Source organism: Aptenodytes forsteri, unplaced genomic scaffold, assembly GCF_000699145.1.
Source record: "Aptenodytes forsteri isolate BGI_AS27 unplaced genomic scaffold, ASM69914v1 Scaffold6, whole genome shotgun sequence".
Taxonomy (NCBI): domain Eukaryota; kingdom Metazoa; phylum Chordata; class Aves; order Sphenisciformes; family Spheniscidae; genus Aptenodytes; species Aptenodytes forsteri.
The window spans coordinates 890082-902119 of NW_008795709.1; the positions used below are offsets into that span (position 1 = coordinate 890082).

General features: G+C 39.3%; 1 protein-coding gene across 1 annotated transcript in view; it reads right to left on the reverse strand.

The window, feature by feature from the left end:
• The window catches only part of GATB (glutamyl-tRNA amidotransferase subunit B), a 46024-nt gene that overhangs the window by 21496 nt on the left and 12490 nt on the right, over positions 1-12038 (reverse strand). Inside the window, exons 4-7 of the mRNA XM_009283351.1 lie at positions 8126-8239; positions 4801-4999; positions 3699-3821; positions 357-470 (exon numbers count right to left, since the gene is read on the reverse strand). Coding sequence (XP_009281626.1) covers positions 357-470; positions 3699-3821; positions 4801-4999; positions 8126-8239 — 550 coding nt within the window. The remainder of the gene's footprint in view (positions 1-356; positions 471-3698; positions 3822-4800; positions 5000-8125; positions 8240-12038) is intronic.

Below are 12038 nucleotides of genomic sequence, written 5' to 3' on the forward strand. Positions count from 1 at the left end.
ACGGTTGGACTCGATGACCTTAGAGGTCTTTTTTCCAACCTTTGATTCTATGATTCTATGATTAAATGGGACTTCTGGACCCATGGGCAAGGTGCATGAATGGGACACTCAGATGAAGCTAGTCAGGGCATTTAAGGCCAATTACTGCACTCAGGAGCCTGACAAATTTCATCTCAGACCACATAAAATATCTACAATGCTCCTGTAATGAAAGGGCAAGGTGCATGAATGGGACACTCAGATGAAGCTAGTCAGGGCATTTAAGGCCAATTACTGCACTCAGGAGCCTGACAAATTTCATCTCAGACCACATAAAATATCTACAATGCTCCTGTAATGAAGCAACCGTCATTTACCTACTGCTTTTGCCAGGAATCGTAGGCTATTGATATTCTTCACTTCAGTCCTCACTCCATAATGCTCTCCAGGGTGATGCACAGAAATATTGGCATCCACTCTCAGCTGACCCTCTGTAAAAGGAAATTTCATCAACAGAATAGTCTGCCCTGTAAACTAGAGTAAAAACCTTGGCATGCATTAATAAACTGCATATTATGTGCAGAGCATTAATAGCAGACTTCCATATGTTCAGAAAGGAGTAACAACCACCTCATCATAGCGTTCTGTTTGTGATTCCACCTCAAGACTCTGCCTCCAAACATTCAAAATTTTCTGAGAATACTACTTTTTAAAGAAAATTATTGCTCATAATTCCTCTCAGAAAAAACTGCATAGTGCAGTGCAGCACAGATCTGCTAAGCCATATAGTGAAAAAAGCTTCTGATTCACAGCTCTTAAATAAAGGGCAGAATTAGACAAGCAATTTAAAATGGTGGATTGTGAGCTTCCATTCATCTAAAACAGCATAAAAATACCTTTTGGAATTACAATTTGATGGATATATACTACCCTAGCATGGAACACAAGAACTTACAGTTATGTTGAACAGATTTACTAAAGTGTTCTTGGAAATTCACAGCTCAAGGACAAAATGTGAGAAGTAGTGGATTTTTTTGTAATTTTCTTCCTCTCCCTCAAGAAACTGCAGCCTCCCCCCGCCCCAAATTTCCCTGGCTGCCAAAACCTGAAACTGAATACAAAGTTAAATATAAAAGCATCCTGCACTTTTAGTCCAAAATGGAATAATGTCCTTAGATATCTTCAATGACTCAACCACAAGTAACTTGTAATTGTATCTTTCTAATTTTTGTCCCTCTAAAGACATCCCTTCTTAGAAGAAAAGGCTTGCCACAGTTATTCAACTGGTGAGAATAAACAAACAGGAGAGGTTCTATTAAAAAGAAACATCATTTTTCCCATATTGCACAGTGAACACCTATAGCCTTCCTCTTTTTTTTTTTTTATTTCAAATACAGATAAAAAGAAACAAACACTTACTGTTCAGATACAGTAGCATTATTAAACAACACAAAATAGCTCAGAGAAGATGTGAACCTGTGAAGACGTCTACAGCTTCAGAATCCATTCTGGTCAATGGATGTAAATTGACTAGAGAGGCCTTGGTACACTTTGTAAAAGTAGGCTGGATGATAGCGCACTAATTTCCTCTGTCTTCATAGAGTCTTGCCAGACATGCAAATGAAGGACAAAGGTGCTGGAATGACCCAGCATCTCTTTCAAGAGAAGTGTTTTGCATGTGCTCCCTCTTTGGGGTGAAATGAGTACTTGTTCCAAAAAAGGAATAGTCTCGTCCTGCCCTTGCTTCATTTTGAGACATGACCTGCTTCTACTTGGATATAGGTGTCAATGTGACAAGACAACGAAGTTAATCAGGCGTAACGGAAAGGAGAGCCAGGCTCTAAATGTTCTTAAAAAAGCTTTTTTCCTGTAAGCCCACTTTAAGCCCAGCTTCTTTTCCTTTCACTTTGCAATGAAATCATCTTTTCATCTGTTTGTTGTTAATGAAATAACACCTGATAAAACTGGGCACTTGTCTTCACTGAACACACAAGTAGAACGAAGGTAAAATATGAGAACGTAAAGCCCTTATTTGAAAGCAAGTAATTATGATGAGGGAAAACCACAGTAGAAAGCCCTTAAAAACACCACCTTGAAAAAAAAATCCAAATACTTTTAAAGTCAAATATTCTGCAGGAAAAATATTCCCAGCACTGGAATTCTCCTCTAAATTCAGAAATCTCACTGCAATAAAAGATATCATAGCGCAATTCCAATGGCAATCTTAGGGCCAAATTCAGTAGTGATAAATGATGGTATATATGTATGTCCACGAAGGCCTTTGAAGAAGCATGCAAACTGGCTGCTTACTATTAACAACTGTTGCCCATTTGACATGTATAACACTAGTGCGAGAAAAGATTCAGAGACATATATAATGTCTAGCAATTATTATTTCCCCCTACATTAAATTAGATTTGCATCACTAGCCATCCCATTTACTGGGTGACACATGCACCACTCTGACTCAGTTCTCTAGGAGATGCATCCACTTATACTATGGCCTGAACTTGTTGCCAGAACAGTGAGGCCAACTGCCACAGGCAAAAATACAGCTTACATTGTGAACACTGATAGACAGCTGATAATTAGGTGTATATGTGGAGGGGATAAATGCCCAAAACTGTACTTTTAAAGTCTCAAGCAGAAGCCTGCTATTTGCTAGTTGTAACCATGGGCTGGCTGTAAATTTTGATAACATTAGGACTGAGCAAAAATGGCATGACCTGAATCCTCCAATTAAGAGAGACACATGAGACAGAATCACCAGTTAGGAAGCTGATCACACGCTGTCCTTCTGCACAACACCTATTGCAAAAATTGGGGCCTTAGGATTCCAGAAAGAAGAGCTGGTGCCAAAAGCAGGGGTTCCGAAAAGAGGAAGTGGTCTCAGAAAGATAGTAGTGATCTTGGCTAGAGAGATCCTGGAGGTGGGGGAGGATCCTGAAGATCAGAGAGCTGCAAGGAGACAAATGCCGGGGGATGCCTAGGGACCTTGGCCTCTAACACCTGAGACTGGTATCTGCAAGCCTGCTGCACAGCATGAGCCAACACAATTTTCTGGCCCACCTCCCCAGACCAGCAGTGATCTCCCTAGTGCAAAGAGAAGTTGAGACCTAGTGAACATAATGCTGGAGGGAAGGGAGGGACAGAGTGAGTGTGTGAAATGATCAAGTAGGGTAAAAGCTGCAATCTCATTGGTTCTTAAATTAACCCTGGCATATATCTGCTACGCGCTGTCATTTACTCCATCTCACTGATGACACCAGCACAAGTTTATGACTAGCTGAGACCTGACACACAACTTACAAGATGATCTATGCTCCCACTACTTTGTCCCGTAACTTCCATATTCTAAAACGAATCCTTACTACAGATCTTCTGTGCTGCAGTGCTGTGGCAAGCAAGATGAGGACAGACAGGGAGAAAAACCACAAGAACCCTGGGGACATTCCTTCCTGCCTAGGTTTACCCTGTAAAATTATTGTATAAGGCAATATAAAATCTAGCACTGCAAAGCTCTGCAAACAAAGGCAGGCCCATGAGGACACCTGAAGCATGGCAGACATTAGGACAGGCTCTGAGGATTGTAAAAACAACAGCTAGAAAAGGCTATGCGTTATAAGTAACCACAGAGCAAAATAACCAGAAGCTGCAAAACTCCTGCAAATGCAGAGAATTACTGGTGACAAGGGAACATGCCCTTCCCCCTTCTGTACCTGCCATGACTGCCTGGCTGCTCCCAAGTGTTTGAAGAATGAGCTGAAGCTCTCTGACTGCTGCAGCTGCTTCTTCCCCACAGCACATATCAGGCTCCATGACAACCTCCATGAGGCCGACTCCTATCAGGGAAAGAGACAGGAGATTTTCAACAATAGCTTTTGATCTCGGCATATTAGAGCGCAACTGGCTAAACACATGAAAGCACTTGGGCTTTTTTTGAAAAAAGTAAACCCCCATGTATTATTTAGTAACTGTCACAATGGGCCTGGCTGCAGATTGCCATAAAAACTTTTCCTCCTATTTTTTTAAAGGAACAGACAAACCACAGACAATCCTCCACCCTTTGATGACATGCAGATCAGGACACATTCCTCTTCTGCCTTTCTCGAGAACTCCCATTTAAAGCCAATCCGATTCCAGATTCAAATTTATTTATCTTAAACTAATTTCTGAACAGAGAGAATTGTAAACAGATGTAGTCTGGTTTTTAGCTTCAGGATCCAGCTTTCAAAGAATATGAGCAGCTGCAGCCCTTAACTTCAATGGACACCGGAGCACCGTGTCCCAGTTAGGCTAGGCCATTCAGGTTGCTGCCCATGTTGTGTGTTAATTTGGTTCATTCCGTTTACAATTTCAAAGTTTAAAGAGAAAATCTACATTTTTTTCAAAGCTAATAATTAAAAGAAATGTCTGACTCAGGCACTGAGAAATTGTTCCTTCTACACAAACTTGATTCACTAGGTCTGCGATTTTTTTTTTTTTTTTTAACACCACCACATACAGTGGCAAGAGCTTAAAGAGCTGAGTGGCTGTATGTAACTGACACATACAGTTTTGAGCAAACTGGAGCCAACAGATTTCTAACTTGCTATTGCTAATTGCCATCAATCAACAGCAATGGGAAAGGTCCACTGGCCATTAAAAAATCCAAGTATTCCCTTGCTTCAAGTGTAACGGTCATTTTGATGAATTTTTATTTTCAAGGAGAGAGGCATCAGGTTGTTTTTATTTTTCACCTGTTCCCTGTCACCCATTTACCTTTAAAGACTCAACTTACACAGAAAGGAGGAGAAAAACAGGAAAATAATCCAAACCTACCAGCCCTATTCAAGTCAACGAGAGTCTGGTTCCTTGTGTCATCGTGGAGACTCTTTCCACTGTCTTGCTCCAACTGAATTTGTTTAATCCTCACAGTTTTGGTCACCATCTGGCTCATTTTGTTGTCTATGCAGATACTGTATGACAGACTTCCATTCACCGCAATAGGAACTCTTTGCTGAGTGATTTGATAGCCAGCCTGTCAACAAAATTAGCTTTATACTTAAATAAAACATTCACTTTTCAGAAAGCAGCAGCATGGCCAAGTGCAAATATTACAGACTAAGAACAAAACTGAAAATGCAGCATCTCCCATAGTGACCTATATAAGAGGACAGAACACATGCACATGTAAATTCAGAAATTATTTTGCTTAGCTGGAAAGGAAGCAAGCTAGAAGATGGGTCTAGAATTTGACATAACTGTGAGAAGCTGCAGGTCTGGAAAAAATAAGAGCACTCCTCAATACAGGCAAGTGTAAGATACTATACTAATGCAGAAATAATCAATAATCAACTGCACAAACACTTGCCAAGGATGACATAAATTTCACTGATATTGCCTTGGGGCAGGAAATGCGCTAGAAGAGGTTCTTCCATGCCTGTGGTTCCTTGATCATGTTAAATCTTGTCTGAAGCCAGTTAACCGTACTTCCATCCCCAAGCTGGGACTATCACTCATCCTTCCATCAGGCTGAATATCCCTCTCTGCCTGTTCAGAATTTTACTCGTTAGAGGGGAGGAGAGGGAGAAGGAAGGGGGGGGGGGGGGGGGTGGAAATCAAGAAAATGAGAAAGCTCAATTTCATTAATGTAGCAATTTAAAAGATAGACACTGCAACCCCACATAAGGCACACAGCTGATAAATGCCATCTCATGCCTGGGACTCCACTCAAAGGGGAAACTGCTAGCCACAGAAGGGGCTGCCAATGACAAGGTACTGGACTAACTGCAACGATGTAAAAATATAGAAGTAATATCAATTACTCTGTTGAGGTAGGGTCCCCATCTCTTCCTCCTTCCTAGCCTGCTTATGCCCCCAGTGGTGAGAATTAAAAAAAAGCCTGCCAGATGTTAATGAATTGGGAGGAGCATTTGCATATTTTGCAGGGAGGACGAGCTTACTCTAAAATGTAGAGATGGTGATGGTGCACTGGAATGGAGAATAATGGCCTGGCCCTGTGAACAGCTCAATTTCTATATGCAATGAAGTGCATGACCTTCTAGCCATAATCAGTATAAGAAAAATAAAATAACTGACTCTATGCAGCCTATGCTAATCACACAGCTCTTCCCATCTCCTAAAACTTCTCATTAAAAGGATTTTTTTAAAGCCTGAAATAGTGAGTGACAATAAATAACAAGAATCCCATTTCCCATCCAAAGCCCCATTTTCAGGAGTAACAATAATCCCATTGTCAAATGACCCTAAGAGCTGGATTTATTTTATCTGTTCTATACAGCTCATTAGCCTAAACTCTGCATCTTATTACAGGGTTCCTGACTAGACTGTTTCACTATGAAATGCAGGTCAGGCAGTTTATTGTCAGTGCTGAAACTGCAGAAGTCAGCCAGTAGAAAGCCAGAATTACATGTTTCAAGCTAATAAAATGTGTCAGCATCTCCTTGACCAAATTTCCATGCTTATCTGACCAGAAGATCCTGTAACTCATGTCTGAAGACAATAGCAGCCCACTTGGTGCTGTACACACCTTCTTCCACCTCACTCTTCTCCTCTAAACACATGGATGCGGTTTCTTTCCTATGACAACATTCGTCCGTATAGCTTCTGTGCAGTAGACTGATAGCAGCAGATATCACAATATGAGAGATTCTTTTCAGTTTAACAGCAGAAGCACCAAAGGTGGCTTGCAAACAAGTCTGTCATGTTTTTGGTGTTTCTTTATGATGTGTGAACGAATTCTGAAAGTCATGTTTATTTCCTGCTATTTCACTTTTTTCTCCTTCAGGTCTGGAAATGGGCTTTAAGATAGTTTTACAAGTTAAACAAAAGTATTGGCAATTCAAACTGCTAAGTTTGTGTTTCACATTCCCAGTAGCTCACTACAGAGCCCCCAACAAAAGGGCCTCTTAATGGCTCACAAATATTAGCAAAGCTATCCCCAGAAACCAAATCAGAAATTACATCAACTTCACAGAAGAGCCACAAGTTCCCAACCTAGAAGAAAACAGAACAGACATCTCTTCTGAGATGAGGTCTCCAGTGGACAGCTATAACATAATTCTCTTTCTAAGGTGGGAAGCAATTGTATTTGAATATGTTTTGTGTAACTTCAAAATATTTCCAATGCCTGAACAAAAGAGTGGGAGAGAAAGTAGTTTGGTTAATAATACAGCACCTCTACACATTAATTTGGGACCTGAGAAATCTCCTACTCTGCTTCTCTGGATGTGTGGGACACCTCACCTAAAGAGAGAATAAACTAACATGCCTGATCTTTCTCAGATAAAATAGAAACAGATTTTTTTCTTTTAATGCAGTCATCAGATCTTCACCCCAAAATCAGATGACGTAAAACTAGTGTCCTCCCTTTGACAGGTTACCGTTAAACTGAATGTTCAGAACAAGTAAGCTCACAGAAAAAAAGAAAAAAAAAGTTTTAAATTAGAAAGGTTTAATTTCATTAAAATAGAAAAAAAGGCTCAAACACTGCTGCATCCTGTTGCAATGACGGAAGTCAGGTTCTTAAGTGATGTCAATATTTCTACACCCATATCAAATGCGGCAAAATACATTTGATTTCCAGTGACACCTTCTACCAAATATGAAAGTTACCAACAAACCATACTGCAAAGACTCCGTTTCTCAGGGTTTGGGGTTTTTTTATTTATTGGAAGTACTGACTGAGAAAGTTTTAAAGGGAAATTAAATATTTTTAGGTCTGTAAGCACACACAAAAAAGACACTATTATGTTTGTACCACTGGAACCTGTGTTTGTTACACATTCACTTTAAATGAAGGACTATTATCAGACTGCTTTTACCCTAACAGACAATTAGTGCTAAACACCAGGAATGGAGAACTTCAGGGGCAAAGCAGCTCCAGCTCCCAATTCAATTACATTAAGCTACTGGAATCGTGCAGCTAAGCAAGGAGTCAGCAATCAGAGCAATCATATTCAATCAGTGAGCACCAGGGTACAGCTGCCTATTCATCAGGGCACAGCGCAGCATCCTGTTGGGGTGAGCAGAACACTGACTGAAAACAGAAAAAGCATCTCTTCACTCATCCCCTATTGCCATCCGTACTCCAGACTTGTCCTTTCCTACAGCTGTAAAGGGACCAGCTATACTGCATACTTACAGGCAGATCTGCATAGAAATAGTGTTTTCTGTCAAACAAGGACCTCTTGTTTATGCTGCAGTTGAGTGCCAGGCCTGTCATCACTGCTGCTTCTACACATCTCCTGTTGAGAACCTAAGGGAACATGACACATGGTTTTGCTCACATAGTATGTAACAAATGCCTCCCACACATTGCCTTATATGGAGCATATATTCAATTTTGCTTGCCTTCAGTCACCATTATATCCTCTTTCCTTGTGTGGGTAGTTCTTATTCATCATCAAAAGTCGTGGTAGCTACAAATCTGCAAAGCTTTAAGATGAAAAAACAAGCCATTCAGTTGTTTTGTCATGCCACATAAGGAGGTGTGCACTGTTCTGGCTTGCTACTTTTGCAAACATCCCAGTGCTCGTTCACCCTCGAAGATTCAAAAGACAAATCATAGCAAATGATAGTTGACTTGTAACCAGCTGTCAACTCATACAGGGAACTGGAAACACAGGGGATTTGCATTAGAGACTGCAGTGCCATTTAAGTAAAACACTTCAGAACACCTGTAACCACAGAACCACAGTGAATTCATGAGTATCTACACATAGATTTCAATCCTTTGCTTAACCAGGATGAAATTAAGCACACTTACATGGTTTGCTAAAACAGAACCAAAGAGACATCAGTTGACCCCATGGCTACAAGTATACATGCATTTCCAGTACCGAGGTAACCCATGGGATTAAGGTTCCTGCAGAATGCCACGTGATCTGAAGACCCAGCAAGGCCTTCGTGAAGAAATAAAGGAGTTAAATGCAGTTTCTCACCATGGACCCGTCATTCTCAGTGCTACACCCTTCTATCTCCTTAGCTGGTTCAGGATCCAGAGGAGAAAGAAAATTCCACTCCAAAAAGTACTAACAAGCAATGTTTCAAAGTTATGTTTTTTTCAAACGTGCTCTCGTTAATTTAACAGTTGGTTTAACTAGCATGAAATGGATAAAACTGCAAAGAAGAAAGACTGAATTTGTCTTAGTACAACTCTGACATGCTCACACTTACAGTATTTTGAAACAGGAACAGTTGTTTATCCATCTTATTCTGCACTGTACAGCTGCCAAGAAGACAATTTCCAGCCAGACCATTAAAGGGGCACATTATGTAAAAGAATCTACATGACTTCATCTGCATTGACCAGAACATAAAAGGCTTAAATAATGTTTTCTTCAATGTTTCTGACAGTATTTACTTTTTATATTCTCCAGCCTGATTTCTGAAAACAGATTAAGCAGCTGTACATTTCCCATCATCCCATGTCTTCAGCTGAAAAAGGAATCTCTTTGCTTTACTCGTCTAATATTTCAAAAATCAAAATAATAAGAGAAAATATGAGAAACTCTTCATGTAACAGAAACTTAAAAATTACTTATACAGACAAGAAATTAAGTATTTAAGACATTTAAGAAGGAAACTTTCAGATCTTTAGTGTAGCTATATATGGCTAACTAGAACACAACATCTATTCGGGCATATTTTATTTATTAAAAAAATTTAAAAGATACATAAAGCAAATTTTAAACTAGAAAAAAGGGAGAACGATTTCCCTTTGAAATACTGGTCTGCAGCAAAATGAACGCAATTAGTCTTGACTGTAATTTAAAGTAAAATTGGTAACTACAAAATATTAATTTATTTTAGTATCATAGCTGCAGTTCATTATATAGTAGATGCTCCTGTTTTCAACAATTAAATGCTTCCAGACAGTACAGATACTTTTTTTTTTTTACTGTTTAAGGAAGCTTCTAACAGTGCTAGTCAAACTGTTCAACGCTTAAAATATAATATTTCTAAATACACATGCAAAATTTCCTCCTACTAAAGCCTTATGGCATGATCCTGTTCAGCTTTACAAATTAGGGAGGACCATGCCAGTCAGCCCTTTAACAACTGGTCACCAGAAACCATTAAGGCTTCACAAGGACTGGGTAGACTCAAAAGACCACTGCACCAAAGCAGCGAACTGGTGTCTTGCTACATTTCCTGAGGATGCAGGGGTTGTGACTGACTGTAATCAGAGAACGATTAATGATTACACTACAACTACTGCCTTTGACCACTTGCTCTTCAATTTTTGCTTCAAACAAGGTAGAGTGTATCTTACTCATCGCCCTAAGGGATAACACTGTTTTGAGGTGAAGGAAATAATTCCCACATACATACTACTTACACCAGTGAGAAGCTTTTGCACTACTGCTGATGAACCATTTTGGTAGCTCTGGGGAAAATCTGGCATAAAAATGTGAAGTATTGATTATTTTCTATGTAGTATCACTAAGCATTTAGATGACTGTACTGTGTATGTGTCCCCAGTGTACTGGGTCATACTAGCCAAATCATTGTATATGCACGATTACTCATTCACTAGTACCACTCGCTGTGCTACTTCTTTATTAACGTCTGTGGTGATAGAAGGCATTGCAAAGCAGATCTTTCCCACTATGGCATACTGAGATGTCTACCATGCCAATCTGCTTCCTCTGCCCTGTTTGACTCTTAAAGAAAAAATCAGATGACCCTGTACTTCCTCAAAAATCAAAACTTACCTGTTTAATATTGCTCCATTTCTGAAGTGACTACTACTACCTACTCCAGTGATCAAGGCTGTGCGCATAAAGCAGAGTTGTTTGAGCAAACTACTACTTTTCCTTCAAACAAGCCTAGCTTTTCAAATAATCTGGAGTGATAAACATCAATTCAGTATGTGAAACTTTCCATACTAATGACCTAGAATCAGTCCCCCAAGCTTGTTTATGCAGTAAGCTGTTATTAAGTTGACAGCTTTGACTAGCACCAAAAATTTAAATTGCTGGCTTGAACTGACAAGCTGCCAGTCTGGTATGTTAGCAAAATGCTGGCCTTGAAAGCAAGCTATGTAGTTCCTGCAATAGCTATGGACAAAACAGAAGAGCCTATAAAGCCTTCTTAAATATTTCTGGTCTTCTAAAATGGAAGCCTCTCTCCTAGGTATTGATTTAAAGAAATTCCTAGAGAGCTATCACAAAAGGAAATGTAAATTGTTTGTATTGGAAACTCATGAAAAACCTTAACAATGGCATCACAACACCAGCACCGTTTCCCTTGTAGCTACGCTATCCTGCTAGAGCACCATGGTAACTGAGCGCTAAAGGAATGAAAGAACAATCCAAGCAAGTTCTCTCTTTTTCTACTCGTCTATTCTTTAAGTCTAGTTCACAAGTGGAAAGACTCCTTTTAAAAATTTATCATCTTTATTTGCAAGGTCAGTTTAGTCAAGACCTTGGTTTTAAATACAAGCCTATTCAAGAGCTATACAAATCCATACACAATACCTTCAACGGCATAAATTCCCACCAAAAGCAATTTTTAAATGTTTTTTTCTTTAACAGCAGGTTTACTCCTTATATCAATATATTAAAGAAAGCTGGCCCCCTTTTAGGTGAAGATACATGTTTCTATATTTAGTAAATGATCATTTTTACATTTTAAAGAGAGTAGGTATGCAGCTTCTTGTTTTGCTAATGAGTATTATATAGGATAAGTGGGGAAAAAGAAGAAGAAACATCTAGATCTCTCTCCTGGAAGAAGTTTATTTTTGCTACCTTTAAAAAAAAAAAAAAGTAATCTTTGCCATAACAGTGGCACCCAGGAAGCCTAAGTTATGGAACAAAGTAGTCCTTGTACTAAACACAATAGAATCAAAATAATTCCTCAGAAATTTTAAAAGTTTTTTATTCTAGGTCACACATTTTAATAAAGTAGTTTTCATATTAATTGGCTAAGACCTTCATTCCTACTTATAATCATAGAATCATAGAATCATTGAGGTTGGAAAAGACCTCTCAGATCATTGAGTCCAACCATCAACCCAACACCATCATGCCCACTAAACCATGTCCCTAAGC